The 16,440-nt window shown below is 43.5% G+C and overlaps 1 protein-coding gene across 2 annotated transcripts in view; it reads left to right on the forward strand.

The window, feature by feature from the left end:
- The first annotated feature begins 13,682 nt into the window (after nucleotides 1-13,682).
- The window catches only part of LOC105466765 (transmembrane protein 192), a 38,393-nt gene continuing 35,635 nt past the window's right edge, over nucleotides 13,683-16,440 (forward strand). Inside the window, exon 1 of one of the 2 annotated variants that reach the window (XM_071092859.1) lies at nucleotides 13,683-13,877. In XM_071092859.1, coding sequence (XP_070948960.1) covers nucleotides 13,698-13,877 — 180 coding nt within the window. In that variant the 5' untranslated portion in view covers nucleotides 13,683-13,697. Of the gene's footprint in view, nucleotides 13,878-14,149; nucleotides 14,468-16,440 lie in introns of those variants that run through there. The other variant, XM_071092860.1, reaches the window with a different exon arrangement.

Genomic DNA, 16,440 nt, shown 5'->3' on the forward strand with positions numbered 1-16,440 from the left:
CAGCAAGCCAGCTTATCCCATCTTCTTGCACCTGCTTTTTTCTAGTCGTGCCAGCAGTGGATTGGATGGAGCCTACCCACACTGAGGGTTAGTCTTCCCCTCCCAGTCCACTGACTCAAATGTTAAGCTCCTCTGGCAACAGTCTCACAGACACACCCAGAAACAATACTTTACCAGCTATCTAGGCATCCTTCAATCCAATCCAGTTGACACCTAATATTAACCATCACAAGTCCACCCCTCGTCAACTTGAACCCATACACATCTCCTGAAATCATACTTAGTCTCCAAATACAGATAATAATAAGGTTGTAATTATGCCTAACATAATACAGTTATCCTTTTACAGCTGGAAGCACGCTAATCCTTAACCTGAATGCTATTATATAAAGTTAACAGCACATAAATGCTGACATGAAGTCAATAAATCTTATGTAACATGATAAAGGAAAAAGAAAGGAAATAAAATGAAGGCATTTCCTTCATACAAGTGTATATATACACAAACATGTTCTTAACAAAATAAGGAGGAGGCTGGGCGCAGTAGCTCACACCTGTAATCCCAGCACTTTGGGAGGCCGAGGCGGACGGATCAACTGAGGTCGGGAGTTTGAGATCAGCCCGAAGAACATGAGGAAATTCCGTCTCTAGTAAAAATATAAAATTAGACAGGTGTGGTGGTGCATGCCTGTAATCCCAGCTACTAGGGAGACTGAGGCAGGAGAATCGCTTGAACCAGGGAGGTGGAGGTTGCGGTGAGCCAAGATCGCACCATCGCACTCCAGCCTGGGCAACAAGAGCGAAACTTCGTCTCTAAATAAATAAGGAGGAAATACGACAGTTACAGTCCCTGTTTCTGCAGCTGGTCATGTGGTTGTAGCTGGTATTGACGGGTGACTACCTGCTTCTACTGCCCATCGTGTAGTCCCTTCGTCTTCAGCAAGCGCCTTGGCTGGTCATGTTTTCTTACCTGGTGGAGTGACCCAGACTTTCATTCCTGAAGAGTCTGGGCCATTTGCAGTTCTGCCTTGATTGGGTTGTTGTAGTTTTCCATTGACCTTCATCACAGGGCATGGTAATACCAAGAGACAATCTAAGGGATCTCCTGTATTCCACACATACTCTTCTTTACCTCCACTGTGGAGTAGTAGACTGATTTCATTTCAATAGTTGGGGTCAATGACCTGGACTATCAACACTGTAACTCTGCACAACACTGTAGCTCTGTAGAACGCTGTAACTCCCTTGTTAGTCTGTTGACTTAGAGGCAGGAGGAGCCCAAAGTGGCCAGGTGGCAATCTTAACTTCCAGTATAATGGAATCATTGTCGTGTCTCCTGGTGGCAGTGTTCCTCCCTCTGGACCTAAGACCTCCAGGCCCGCAGAACGTAATGTCGTGGGAACAGGAAGCAAAAATTTTCCTAGTGGATCACTAGGGGTGATAGTGAGTGGTGCCACTTCCCCTGTTACTTTCAAGTGCTTGGAGAAAGGTTAGGACAAAAGGGGCAGTCGGCATTTTGCAGGTGTCTGTGAGTGTGTGGGCTGGCATGGTTTCTGATGAACAAGTTCAGCCATTCTCCCTGAGCTACGACCTGCTCAAGGCTGAGGAAACCTTCACTCTCCAATCCCTCTTTGTCTGGAGTCCCTGAGGATTCCTCTCCATATTCCTGTTTGTGTTCATTTAATTTATTTCTTCTGTTACAAATCCCCAAGTTTGATTATATATATGTAAAATTCAAAAACTGGCTGGGCACGGTGGCTCATGCCTGTAACCCCAGCACTTTGGGAGGCTGAGGTGGACGGATCACATAAGGTCAGGAGTTTGAGACTATCCTGGCCAACATGGTGAAACCCCCTCTCTACTAAAAGTACAAAAATTAGCCAGATGTGGTGGTGCGTGCCTGTCGCCCCAGCTACTTGGGAGGCTGAGGCGGGAGGATCACCTGAGCCCAGAAGGTAGAGGTTGCAGTGAGCTGAGATCATGCCACTACACTCCAGCCTGGGCAACAGGACGAGACTCTATCTCAAAAATATAAAAAAAGAAAAAAAGTTCAAGTGTCAGGCATATGGACTATGGGGTGGATTTTTGTCTTTGTCTTTTTTTTTTTTTTTTTGAGACGGAGTCTCGCTCTGTCGCCCAGGCTGGAGTGCAGTGTCCGGGTCTCAGCTCACTGCAAGCTCCGCCTCCCAGGTTCACGCCATTCTCCTGCCTCAGCCTCCGGAGTAGCTGGGACTACAGGCGCCCGCCACCTCGCCCGGCTAGTTTTTTGTATTTTTAGTAGAGACGGGGGTTTCACCATGTTAGCCAGGATGGTCTCGATCTCCTGACCTTGTGATCCGCCCGTCTCGGCCTCCCAAAGTGCTGGGATTACAGGCTTGAGCCACCGCGCCCGGCCGTCTTTTTTTTTTTTTAATTTTCTTTGGCTACTTTCCAATGACATGTAGAGAGACATCCTAATCTTTTAAATATATATTCTATTTATATTTTTGGTTACTTATATCTCAAATAAATTTTTCTACTAACTTCCCAAAGCATTCTTCTTTTTCAAAGTATTTTTAATTGTAAAATAATGTACCTATTCTAGAAAAATACCTCTCCATATGCACCAAGAGGGGTAAGTGTATACAAGGAAGGAAGTAAAAGTGCATTCATTTATAGCATTTATTGAAATATCAAGTAGCTGAGCAGCCTAAATATCCGTTGAGAACTGATTTAACTACAGTATTCATAATTTAATCACTATTTAGCAGTTTTAAAAAATGAGGTGGATCTATATATATTAGCAAAAAACCAGCTCTACAATATAGGAAAAATAAGACTGGGCATGGTGACTCATGCCCATAATCCTAGCACTTTGGGAGGTCAAGACAGGAAGATCCCTTGAGCCCAGAAGTTGGAGATCAGCCTGGGAAACTTGATGAAACCTTGTTGGTGGTGCAATCCTGTAGTCTCAGCAACTCAGGAAGCTGAGGTGGTAGGATTGTTTGAGCCTGAGCGCTTAAGGCTACAGTGAGCCGAGATCATGCCATGGCACTCTAGCCTGGGTGACAGAGCAAGCCCTTGTCTAAAAATAAAATAAAATAAAATAAAATAAAATAAAATAAAATATATATATATATATAAAAGCAGCTATGATATCATATAATTTTATTCATGAAAAAAGTATGTGTAATAGACAAATCAAATATTTTATTTTATTTTATTTTATTTTTTTTGAGACGGAGTCTCGCTCTGTCACCCAGGCTGGAGTGCAGTGGCCGGATCTCAGCTCACTGCAAGCTCCGCCTCCCGGGTTTACGCCATTCTCCTGCCTCAGCCTCCGGAGTAGCTGGGACTACAGGCGCCTGCCACCTCGCCCGGCTAAGTTTTTGTATTTTTAGTAGAGACAGGGTTTCACTGTGTTAGCCAGGATGGTCTCGATCTCCTGACCTCGTGATCCGCCCGTCTCGGCCTCCCAAAGTGCTGGGATTACAGGCTTGAGCCACCGCACCCGGCCGACAAATCAAATATTTTAACATGAAACTATATGCTATAAAAGTATACAGGAAAAAGTCTGCAGGAATACACACACCAAACTGCTTACTGTGTGATCGTGATTTATGTGTATAATTAAAAATTTGTAAATAAAGTTGGAAAAGTCACACATGGTAACAATCTCAGAGTGCAGAAAAATTTAAACTGGAATGAAAATATTTTTCTACATTTTCAGTCCTACTCAGTAGAGATAACCTTTAATGGTTTTTATATATTCTTGCAGAAAATTTTCACAAGTATACAAAAGCAAATATATATAATTACAAATTAATTTTTTAACTTAACTATATCTTTTTGCAGCACATATAAATCAATGGTTATAAATCGATTCCTGTGTTTTCTGTTGTTGCTGCTGCTGTTGTTGTTGAGACAAAGTCTCATTCTGTCGCCCAGCTGGAGTGCAGTGGCAGGATCTTCACTCATTGCAGCCTCTGCCTCCCGGGTTCAAGTGATTCTCATGCCTCAGCCTCCTGAGTAGCTGGGATTACAGATGCATGCCACCATTCCCAGATAGTTTTTGTATTTTTAGTAGAGATGGGGTTTCACCATATTGGTCAGGCTGGTTTCGAACTCCTGACCTCAGGTGGTCCACATGCCTTGGCCTCCCAAACTGTTGGGATTACAGGCATGAACCACTGTGCCTGGCCTATTCCTGTTTTGTTTTGTTTTGTTTTTTAATTCCTATGCTCTTTAATGACAAGTTTCATTGTTACTATATATATAGGTCCAAAAATATACATATACATTATAAATATTATATATGTAATTATATAATATATAATATATAATTTTTTGAGACAGGGTCTTACTCTGTCACTCAGGCTGGAGTGCAGTAGTGTAATCATAGCTTATTAGTTTCCATCTGCTGGACTCAAGCAATCCTCCCACTTCAGCCTCCAGAGTAGCTGGGACTACAGATGTGTACCACTGTGCCTGGCTAATTAAAAAAATTTTTTGTAGATAAATAAATTTTTATAAATTAGTTATTTTTTGATGAAGGTATCGCTATGTTGACCAGGCTGGTCTTGAACTCCTGGCCTCAAGTGTTCCTCCTGCCTGTGAAAATGCTGGGATTACAGGTGTGAGGCACTGTGCCTGACCTTTTAATTTTAATTAAGTCCAATTTACTTATTTTTTTCGGTCTGTTCTTTTGGTGTTATATTTAAGAAACTATTGCCAAATCCAAGGTCATGCAGATTTGTCATATTTTCTGCTAGGTTTTATAGTTTTAGCTCTTAAATTTAGATATTTAATCCAGTTTGAGTCCTTTTTATATAAAGTATAAGGAAAAGGTCCAACTTCATTCTTTTGCCTGTGAATCTCCAGTTTTATCAGCACCATTTCTTTTTTTCTTTTTCCTTTGCCTTCCTTTCCCTTCCCTTCCCTTCCCTTCCCTTCCCTTCCCTTCCCTTCCCTTCCCTTCCCTTCCCTTCCCTTCCCTTCCCTTCCCTTCCCTTCCCTTCCCTTCCTTTCCCTTCCTTTCCCTTCCCTTCCCTTCCTTTCCTCTCCTCTCCTCTCCTTCCCTTTCTCTCTCCTTCCTTCCTTCCTTCCTTCCTTCCTTCCTTCCTTCCTTCCTTCCTTCCTTCCTTCCTTCCTTCCTTCCTTCTTTCCGTCTTTCTGTCTTTTTTTGATGGATTCTAGCTCTGTTACCCAGGCTGGAGTGCAGTGGCATGATCTCAGCTAACTGCAGCCTCTGTCTCCTGGGTTCAAGCAAATCTCATGCCTCAGCCTCCTGAGTAGCTGGGACTACAGGCATGTGCCACCGTGCCCAGCTAATTTTTGTATATACATATTTTAGTAGAGATGGGGTTTCACTATGTTGGCCAGGCTGGTCTCAAACTCTTGAGCTCAGGTGATCCACCTCCTTGGCCTCCCAAAGTGCTGGGATTACAGGCATGAGCCACCATGCCCAGCCCCACTTCTTGAAGACTATTCTTTCTCCATTGAATGATCTTGGTATCCTTGTTGAAAATCAATTGAGGCCGGGCGCGGTGGCTCAAGCCTGTAATCCCAGCACTTTGGGAGGCCGAGACGGGCGGATCACAAGGTCAGGAGATCGAGACCATCCTGGCTAACACAGTGAAACCCCGTCTCTACTAAAAAAATACAAAAAAATAGCCGGGCGAGGTGGCGGGCGCCTGTAGTCCCAGCTACTCGGGAGGCTGAGGCAGGAGAATGGCATGAACCCGGGAGGCGGAGCTTGCAGTGAGCTGAGATCCGGCCACTGCACTCCAGCCTGGGCGACAGCGCGAGACTCCCTCTCAAAAAAAAAAAAAAGAAAAAAGAAAATCAACTGACCACAGATGAGTGGTTTTATTTCTGTGATTGATTTTATCATTCTGTATGTCTATCTTTACACCAGTACCATACTGTTTTGCTTACTGTAGCTTTGTAGTACGTTTTGAAATCAGGAAGTAGGAGTCTTCCAAGTTTTGTGTTGATTGTATATCCCGAAACTTCTCTGAATTGATTTATTAGCTTTAATAGTTTTTCATGAATTCTTTCAGGCTTTTTATTTTCTTAATTTTTAATTTTTATTTTTTTGAAAAGGAGTCTCTCTCTGTTGTCCAGGTTGGAGTGCAGTGCACAATCTTGGCTTAATGCATCCTCCGCCTCTGCCTCCTGGATTCAAACAGTTCTTGTGCCTCAGCCTCCTGAGCAGCTGGAATTACCGGCATATGCCACCACATCTGGCTGATTTTTGTATTTTTAGTAGAGACAGGGTTACGCCATGTTGGCCGGGCTGGTTTCAAACTCCTGGCCTCAAGCAATCCACCCTCCTCGGCCTCCCAAAGTGCTGGGATTACAGGTGTGAGCCAATGTGCCCAGCCAAGGTTTTTTAGATTTAACATTATGTCTTCTATGAATAGAAATAGTTTCATGTCTTCCTATTTTGTTTCCTCTGGTCCTTGATTTAGAACTTTCTTTTTAATTTGAATACCATTTATTTCTTTTTCTTGCGTAATTTTTCTGGCTCCGTAAACTTTCATAGCACATATTTGCCTATGAAAATAGTTGGGTTTTGCGTTATATTTGTATTCTTTTTTCATGGATAAAATTATAGCATAGCTATTATTTTGCAACCTGCTTTTGTAACATATTATATTAAAGGCCTATTTATTTTGCCAATGTGCGCAGATCTACCTTCTTTTTCAAATGGTTGAATAGTCTTCTAAATGTAGATACCATAGTTTATTTATCCATTCCTTAAATAATGGATATTTATGTTGCTTTTAGTTATTTGTCATTTGTCATTTGTATTTTAACTTTATGTTTTTTTTTTCTTATGCAAAAGTTTCAAACTTTTTATGTAGTCAAATTTCTTGAACCTTTTTCTTTATCGTTTTGTATTTGGGGTAATTCATGGGAAGTATTGTAAGACCACATTAAAATATTTTTTCTAGAAATTCTGTTGGTTTGATTTCTTCTTTTTGTCTTTTCTTTAATTTTTTTTTTTTTTTTTTTTTTTCTTTTAGAGACAGGGTCTTGCTCTGTCACCCAGGCTGGAGTGCAGTGTTGCAGTCATGGCTCACTGCAGCCTTGAACTCCAGGACTCAAGTGATCCTCCTGCCTCAGCCTTCCAAAGTGCTGGGATCACAGACATGAGCCACCACAGCCAACTACTTATTTTTTAGGTTTTAGTCTGAACCATTAGTAATTAATTTTGGTTTAAGAAATGAGAAGTAGACTGGGCGCGATGGCTCATACCTGTAATCCCAGCACTTTGGGAGGCCAAGGTGGGCAGATCACTTGAGGTTAGGAGTTTGAGACTAGCCTGGCCAACATGGTGAAACCTGTCTCTACTAAAAATACAAAAATTAGTCAGGTGTGGTGGTGTGCGGCTGTAATCCCAGCTACTCCAGAGGCTGAGGCAGGAGAATCGCTTGAACCCAGGAGGTGGAGGCTGCAGTGAGCCAAGATTGCACCATTGCACTCCAGCCTGGATGACAGAGCAAGACGCTGTCTCAAAAACATAAAAAATTAAAAAATAAAGAAAAAAGAAAAAGAAATGGGGAGTGATTCAGCTTTATTTTCTTCCAAAAGGCTGGTGGGTTTTCTCAACATCATTATTAAATTATCCATCAGGCCGGGCGTAGTGGCTCACACCTGTAATCCCAGCCCTTTGGGAGACTGAGGCAGACAGATCACCTGAGGTCAGGAGTTTGAGGTCAGCCTGGCCATCATGGTGAAATCCCATCTCTGATAAAAATACAAAAAAATTAGCTGGGCGTGGTGGCAGGTACCCGTAGTACCAGCAACTTGGAAGGATGAGGCAGGAGAATCGCTTGAACCTGGCAGGTAGAGGTTGCAGTGAGCCGAGATCCTACCACTGCACTCCAGCAACAGAGTGAGACTCCATCTCAAAATAAATAAACAAATAAATAATTAAATAATCCATCAACTGGGGATTACTCTTAAAAGAAATGTAAAAGTCAAGTTGGAAAGGAACTAGGCCCCTTTGACTCCTAGAACGGTTGGTTATACAAAGACTCAGAAGAGTGAGCTTCCTGAAAGAGGGCAAAGCCTTGTATAGTTTGGAATTGAATCAGAGCCAGATTAGGGAGCAACTGCTCAGCTCAGTGTAGAGAATCAAAATAATTATTTTATAAGTTATTTGGGGATACCTTCAAATATTCTTTTAGACCTCAACACACAGAATTATGAACTGTAAAAGAAAAGTTTTACTTCTTAACTGTCTAGATCTTAATTAAAAGAGATATCACTGCAAAGCACTTAAAGCCCCATCTTCTGATTATTTCTGAAATAAGGAGGTCCTCCATGAGAATGCTGCCGACTGCTTGGGCTGGATGCCTGAGCCTGGTACTTGGCATTAAAGAAGAATCAGGAGTGAGTGGCGATTAGACAAGGTCAGCTCTATAATCGCTAAGTAGTAGCTTTGAGTTTCATGAAGGTTACAAAATTCATTTTCACCCTGAGTTTCGGTGTGTATGTTCTAAAAACTTGCAGAGAAATCATGGTTTTGGTCTGAAACTTCACATATTTGGTGTCTATCCAAACATAAATTACTTTTAGGGTTTTTAGCGAACTTTTTTTTTCCCTCCTGAATGAGTCAGTGAAACAAACAAACAAAAAAACCCTCTGCCTTCAAAAATAAGTGTGTTTTTAAATGCCAGGATTTGAGATCATAAGAACTTTAGGAGAAAACAAATAATAATGAGAGGGCAAGTACTGGATATCAAGCCTGAAACTTTACAAGCCCTGAGACCTCTAACAGAGTCTATTATCACTCAAATGTGAAATGTTTGGTTACAACTGGATTTGTGGTACAGGTGCTTAGAAAGATACAAACATTTATGAAACAAAAAATGGAAACTGGAATGTTTCCAATTGCTTACAATATCCTTAAATTTCTAGAAAAAAATTTCTAGAAAAAATACACAAACTAAATATGATTTGATATACTAAAATAACTATTGACCACCTTTTTTTGTCTGTTCATTGAAAGAGAAGTTTTTAATGGCATCCCTCTGAGTATCTAAGAGAGATTTAGCTACAAAACATTATCCAAAGACAGAATTTTGGACATCTGCATTTCTGACAATGGCATAGGGCAGCCTAAGAGAATTGTAGAAATATTTAGCTAGGGTCAACTTGTTCTAAAATTTTATATCAAAGGCAACTTAAGGAAAAAAATAAGTATGGGAGGTGGCGAATACATTAATTAGCTTGATTCAATCATTCTGCAATGTATCCATATACCAAAACCTCATGCTGAGCATCATAAATATATATAACTTTCATTTATTGATCAAAAATACATTTAAGCTGAGCACAGTGGCTCATGCCTGTAATCCCAGCACTTTAGGAGACCAAGGTGGGAGGATTGCTTGAGCCCAGGAGATCAAGACCAGCCTTGGCAACATAGTGAGACCTCCATCTTTATTCAAAAAATAAATAAATAAATCCATTTAAAAGGCACATTAAAATCAGTATCAGTAAACAGATCCTGCTTTAAAACTAACAAAAATATCAATTAAGTACTGATTACTTGTATGACATGTTACGTTATGCTAGGCTGAACAATAGAAGTCATAGTGAATAAAGGACAGAATTTGATGTTGAAAAAAATCAATGAGATATTATTAACATTTCAATATTTGTGATCAGGAATGAGCACAGTGCCTGGAACAATGCTGATGGTGACAACACTTACAGGAAAGATGGGGCTTCAGTCCAGAATCTTCTAATGGTGAACTGTTTGGTAGCACAGAGGTGGAAAGGTGTGATATCTTTCCTCCCCATCACAGGGTCATGGCTGACACTCCCATAACAAAAGCCAGGTTAACAAGAGAAATGCATAACAGATTTATTTATTTATTTATTTAAGATGGAGTCTTGCTCTGTCACCCAGGCTGGAGTGCAGTGGCACGATCTCGGCTCACTGCAACCTCTGCCTCCCAGGTTCAAGGGATTCTCCTGCCTCAGCCTCCTGAGTAGCTGTGATTACAGGTGTGTACCACCATGCTCGGCTAATTTTTGTATTTTTAGTAGAGATGGGGTTTCATCATGTTCGTCAGGCTGGTCTCGAACTCCTGACCTCCTGGATCTGCAGCCTTGGCCTTCCAAAGTGCTGGGATTACAGGCATGAGCCACCAAGCCCGGCCGAGCATAACAGATTTATTTAATCAAAGTTTTAGGTGACCCCAGAGCCTTTAGAAATAATGACCGAAAGACTCAGGGAAAGCTGTCTATTCTCGTGCTTGGGTTTAATGAAGAATGTGCAGTTGTGTAGAAATGTGACCGAACAAAAAGGGAATGAAATGACAAGAGACTGAGTAGGGATAAGAATTTACAAGCATCTACTTTAATGCTTAGTACCAGGGTCAGCGAGGCCTGTCTGTTCAAAAATCTTGACCTCTCTGTGTGGCATTCCTTCCTCCCAGGAGTAAGGCAGGACCCTTTCTAGAATAAAGGTCTTATGACAAGGTAGGTCACATAATTTCTTTATGGCCAGCTCCTACATAGAAAGGTGGGGGAACGTTACAGTAATATTTCTAGTTTCTATGATGGGCCTTGGGGAAGAGGAATTCTAGTTTCCATGGCTTGCCTTGGGAGAGAAAGGGGAGCAGGAGACAAGAGGGTAGGGGAAAGTCAGAGAGAAACTTTGCTTTCGAGGCCTTGCCAACGTGTCCTTCACTTCAAGTACTCAGCATGTAAAAGCACTATACTTTGTGATATTATCCTCTTTTTTGTTGTTGTTGTTGAGACAGTGTCTTGCTCTGTCACCCAGGCTGGAGTGTAGTGGCACGATCTCGGCTCACTGCAACCTCTGCCTCCCAGTTTCAAGCAGTTCTCGCGCCTCAGCCTCCTGAGTGGCTGAAACTACAGGCATACATCACCACACCTTATTAATTTTTCTATTTTTGATAGAGACGGGGTTTCACCATTTTGGCCAGGCTGGTTGCATGTTTAAACTTTTAAATCTGAAAAGAGTCTTGCTTTGTTGCCCAGGCTGGAGTGCAGTGGTGCAGTCTCTGCCCCTGGGTTCAAACCATTCTCCTGCCTCAGCCTCCCGAGTAGCTAGGATTACAGGCGCATGCCACCCTGCTGGCTAATTTCTGTATTTTTAGTAGAAATGGAGTTTCGTCATGTTGGCCAGGCTGGTCTCAAACTCTTGATGTCAGGTGATTCGCCCGCCTTGGCCTCCCAAAGTGCTGGGATTACAGGCGTGAGCCACTGTGCCTATCCGATATTATCTTCTGAGCCCCAACTGTAGGAAAACAGCTTCTCTCCTCCTTTCCTTACTCCTCATAAGTAAATAAATGGAAGAATCTTCACCAAAAGATCTTTAGTCATGCAAAATTGAAGTGTCAGATACTTTATAATTTATTTACAGGGCTATGCTTATATAAATTGCTTTAACAGTCATTAGAGCATTATATGGGCTGAGATTTTAGTACTATTTCCCTGTGAGGACTTAAGTTTTAATTCCTGTATATTATCTATGCCTGAAGTACTATACAAATACATTGCAGGGAGGGGTACATTTTGGACAGAGTTCCACAGAGTCCTATTCCTGCACCTAACCCATGGTTTCTGCATATATTCCCTGAGAAAGAATATGGATGACTTTTACTGGCAATTATATACTTTCCTTTAACTTTTCACGTAGACACGCTAAACATGAAATAGCAAGGCAAGGTCTAGACCAAATGGTAAGACGAGATGGATCTTGGTCCCCTTCTTCCTTCTATAGAGTCACCCTTGATTTTTCAGAGAACATCCTCTCCTCCCACTCATCATTTTTCCTGGCAGTCAAGGTCTCCTACTGAAGTGCACCTCTCTGTCCGACAACCTCACTCCCCAGCTCCACCAATCTCCTTCTATTAAACTTGTAAAGTTCAGAATTCTATTTCCTGGTTTATACCAGGTAATCACAGATTATTCCTACCCTAAAGTGTAAGCAAGCTCTTTAGCCTATCTTTTCCCTTTAGACTTTATTTTGAAAAATTTCAAACTGCAGAGGAAAAAATTTGCTGGCCGGGAGCAAATTTTATTACTAAAAATACAAAAATTAGCCAGGTGTGGTGGTGGGTGCCTGTAATCCCAGCTACTTGAGAGGTTGAGGCAGGAGAATTGCTTGAACCCAGGAGATGGTGGCTGCAGTGAGCTAAGACCACGCCACTGCACTCCAGCCTGGGCCACAGAGCAAGACTCTGTCTCAAAAGAAAAAAAAAAAAATTGCTGAACTACTTACATAACGTATTTTTAATATATTATTAAAACGGGTCTGGCATGGTGGCTCTTGCCTATAATCCCAGCACTTTGGGAAGCTGAGGCAGGAGAATCAGTTGAGACCAGGAATTCAAGACCAGCCTATAGTTAACCCTGTCTTTACAAACAAAAAACAAACAAAAATGATTATGTATGCTAATAATGCCTTAATAAATCTCATTTAGAAAGAAATGACTAACATTTGCTTAGTGCTTTGTAGAGACAACACTGTAGAAAGAGCATTACATGCATTATTTTATTTAATAGAAAATCTCTGGCCAGGCTCAGTGGCTCACGCCTGTAATCCCAGCACTTTGGGAGGCCGAGGTGGGCAGATCACTTGAGGTCAGGGGTTTGAGACCAGCCTGGCCAACATAGTGAAACCCTATCTTTACTAAAAATACAAAAATTAGGACCGGGCATGGTGGCTCTCGCCTGTAATCCCAGCACTTTGGGAGGCCGACGAGGGCGGATCTCGAGGTCAGGAGATTGAGGCCATCCTGGCTAACAAGGTGAAACCCCGTCTCTCCTGAAAATACAAAAAACTAGCTGGGCGTGGTGGTGCACACCTGTAGTCCCAGCTACTTGGGAGGCTGAGGCAGGGGAATCACTTGAACCCAGCAGGTGGAGGTTGCAGTGAGCCAAGATGGCGCCACTGCACTCCAGCCTGGCGCCAGAGCAAAACTCCATCTCCCCCGCCCCACCAAAAAAATGTATGAGTGCATACATTCTAACTGATATCAAAGTTCTCTCCAGGAGCTGGTAACAGAAAATTTATTTCCTTGTTTGCTTACATTTTTACAATCATGAACTTTTCAGAAAATGTCATTTTAGTTTTCTCTTTTTGAAATTCAATTTTAAAAGAAACAAGGGCCCAGTGGCTCACGCCTGTAATCTCAGTACTTTGAGAGGCTGAGGTGGGAGAACTGGCCAGGAGGCCAAGAGTTCGAGACTACAGTGAGCCACGGTCGTTCTAGGCCACTCCAGCGTGGGCGACAGAGCGAGACTCTGTCTTAATAAACAAACGCCGTAAACATTCCGAAGTGCTTTGTTTCTCATTGGAGAAATCTATAAATATGTCATGGAAATTGGAATCTTTATTCTCCTCCTGTCCCTCTGCTGGTGGAGGATTTTACCGCTGGTTCTACCTAGGCGTAGAGCTGTGTCTGCAAACAAAAAAACTAGGCAAGACCGAAAAAAATTAATGTTCTTAAAATATGCAAGTGGAGCCCGAAAATAGTTAAATTCTTGGACTAGGAAGGCATCCTTTAATGCCCAGGTCTCTGGGTAAGAGCGCACCGAGCCGCTGCGGCCAGAAGCCCCAGGGACCGAAGTGGTTCAGGCGGTAGCCAGCACCCACAGTCCAGGTCTTCTGGGCCGGCACGCCCCTCCCACCATCTCAGCCAATCGGAGCTAAGGGGGCGGGGATGGGCCAGCCGGAGGCGGGACGGACGCAGGAGGGGGTGTGTCTGGGGCGGGGCCTGGCAGGTCCCAGAAGGTGGCAATTTTCGCGGCCAGGGGCTTCTAGGTCCCGGTGGAGAGGCCGGGCTGGCCGGGGCTTCGGCCTCCGGCGTCGGGAAATGGCGGCGGGGGGCAGGATGGAGGACGTGAGTGCACGGAGGTGGCGGGCGGCTGGCCCCGGAATCCCCTTTTTCCTGTGCCGGGGCGCACGGGGCGGAGACTCAAAGAGGGAAGCCACCCTTGGCGAGTGCGGCCGCGGCGGGAGGGGGCGCCGCCTGTGCCGGGGAGGCCTGGGCGCGGGGCTATGGGAGGGCGCCGGCGCCCTTGGGATCCGCGACACGCTAACTCCGGGCTAATTTTCCTGGTGGAGGCTGGGGTGGGGTCCTGGGCGGTGGGCGCGCGGCTCTGGGGGTCCCAGGCTGGCGCCCAGCCCACGTGCGGGTTACGTCTTTGATCCCGGAACTGGCAGCTTCACGTGATGCGCGCCTGGCCTGACAGCCTTTCCTCCCCGCGAGTCTCTGGGAGCTGGGCCACTGGGTTCCGCTCGGACGCCCCAGGGGCGCAGGGGGCGAATCTCCCTTCCTGGTGGGGTCCCTTGCCTTGGCTCTAGAGGCTGTGGACTTGGAGTGACAGCGACGCTCGGGCCGGGCGCCAGCGTCCCGCAGACCTGTGGCTATCATCGCCTGGAAACCCATACGAGAGAAAAAGTGTCATGTGCTGTTTTGAATTTAGCATGGTAGGAATGCAGAGGTTTTTAAATCTTTGATAGATTCAAACCAGATTACCAAAAAAACCAGTGGCCTAGTTTACAGCGTGTATAGTACAGAATGGTAGCATAATTACAAAAATCTTATTTCTTTGCTTCAGTATCATAAGGTGTTTTTAGGGGAAACATGTATGTATGCCCAGAATTAACTGGAGTTTCCACTGGAAAGTAATAAAATTTTTCCTCTTGAGAAATGCAAAGTTGACAGTTATATTAAAGCACTAATTTGGGTTAATAAATTAGTAGGAATATTACTGTGATCCTATCACTGAATGAGCTGCATCAGGAAAAGGAAGAGAAACACGAAACAGTTCCAGCACTTCGGTAGCTTAGATTCTTGTGCAGTGAATCTTGATGAAATAAAGACCAAACAATTTCTAATGAAACTAAAATTTTCTATTTTTTCCAGTTGAGAAAATGGAAAATTAACTGTAAGACCTGTAAGTAGATTTGAGACTCATATATATTTAAAGCAAAATTCATTGTTTCTGAGTTTTTAAGGCTGAGCTTCATGAGCTGACAATGTATGGAAAAAAACGAATACGTAAGAGGAAAATGAGAGACTCTTAGAAAAACACATGCAGTAAGTGCTTCTTGGTTGATGCTAAGCTGCTCTAGGGTTCCTGGATCTGTAGCTTTTAGTTGTAGGATGCATACAGTACTAGAAATCTGCTTCCTCAAACACTGGAGACTGGGGGCGGTCTGGGAGACTCATGCCTGTAATCCCAGCACTTTGAGAGGCTGAGGCAGGCAGATTACCCGAAGTCAGGAGTTTGAGACCAGTCTGACCAACATGGCAAAACCCCGTCTCCACTAAAAATACAAAAATCAGCCAGGTGTGGTGGTGGGGGCCTGTAATCCCAGATACTGGGGAGGCAGGAGAATCGCTTGAACCCAGAAGGCAGAGATCAGAGATTGCAGTGAGCCAAGATCGCATCACTGCACTCCAGCCTGGGCGACAGAGTGAGACTCTGTCTCAAAAATAAAAATAAATAAAAATTAATTAGAGATTAATGTTTTGCCACCAACCACATATTGGAGTCACTTTAGATCTGAGTAAGTTGCCTGCTTTTGGTATTTCGTAGACATGATTTCTAGCCTTCAGGGAAAAGCTAAATATTCTGGACCCTGCCTTAGTTACAGATACTTAAATGAGTTGAGTCAAAGACTTTGTGTTAGTAAGGATTCATTGTTTGCAGGCAGTGAAACCAACTCTGACTAATTTAAGAAAAAGATTTATTTGAAAGGCTATAGGGCGAGTATATGCCAAGGCCTCTGAAAGGACCCAAACAAGGGCATCTCAAGGCACTGAAGTGACAGGAGTCCTTTTCAGGGTCTACCCTGGAATGAATCTGCCTAAACCATGATCTTTCTTCTTTTTTTGTATGGAGTTTCGCCCTTGTTGCCCAGGTTGGAGTGCAATGGTGCGATCTCGGCTCACTGCAACTTCCGCCTCCCGGGTTCAAGTGATTCTCCTGCCTCAGCCTCCCAAGTAGCTGGGATTACAGACATGCGCCACCATACCTGGCTAATTTTGTATTTTTAGTAGAGACGGGGTTTCTCCATTTTGGTCAGGCTGGTCTCGAACTCCCGGCCTCAGGTGATCCACCTGCCTTGACCTCCCAAAGTGCTGAGATTACAGGCGTGAGCCACTGCACCTGACCTCATGATCTTTCTTTTACTGTTCATGGAGAGAGTTGGATTCACCCAACTGTTTTTCGTTCCATGACCACTCCTAGACCAGAGGAGGAGGAAGGGTATTGAAGGATGTTTCCACTAAGACTTAATGCAGAAGTAGACAGTGGGTCCTCAAAGGAAATAGAGTTACTGTCACAGAAGAGGGAAGAGGTACCATGTGGGCAAAAACAACGGATATATGTAGTTAATAATGGAAATGGAAAAAACATTTGACTTCAGGAGTCCTCTTCCCCTCAGCCTTCACT

This window comes from Macaca nemestrina, chromosome 3, assembly GCF_043159975.1.
Source record: "Macaca nemestrina isolate mMacNem1 chromosome 3, mMacNem.hap1, whole genome shotgun sequence".
NCBI lineage: Eukaryota > Metazoa > Chordata > Mammalia > Primates > Cercopithecidae > Macaca > Macaca nemestrina.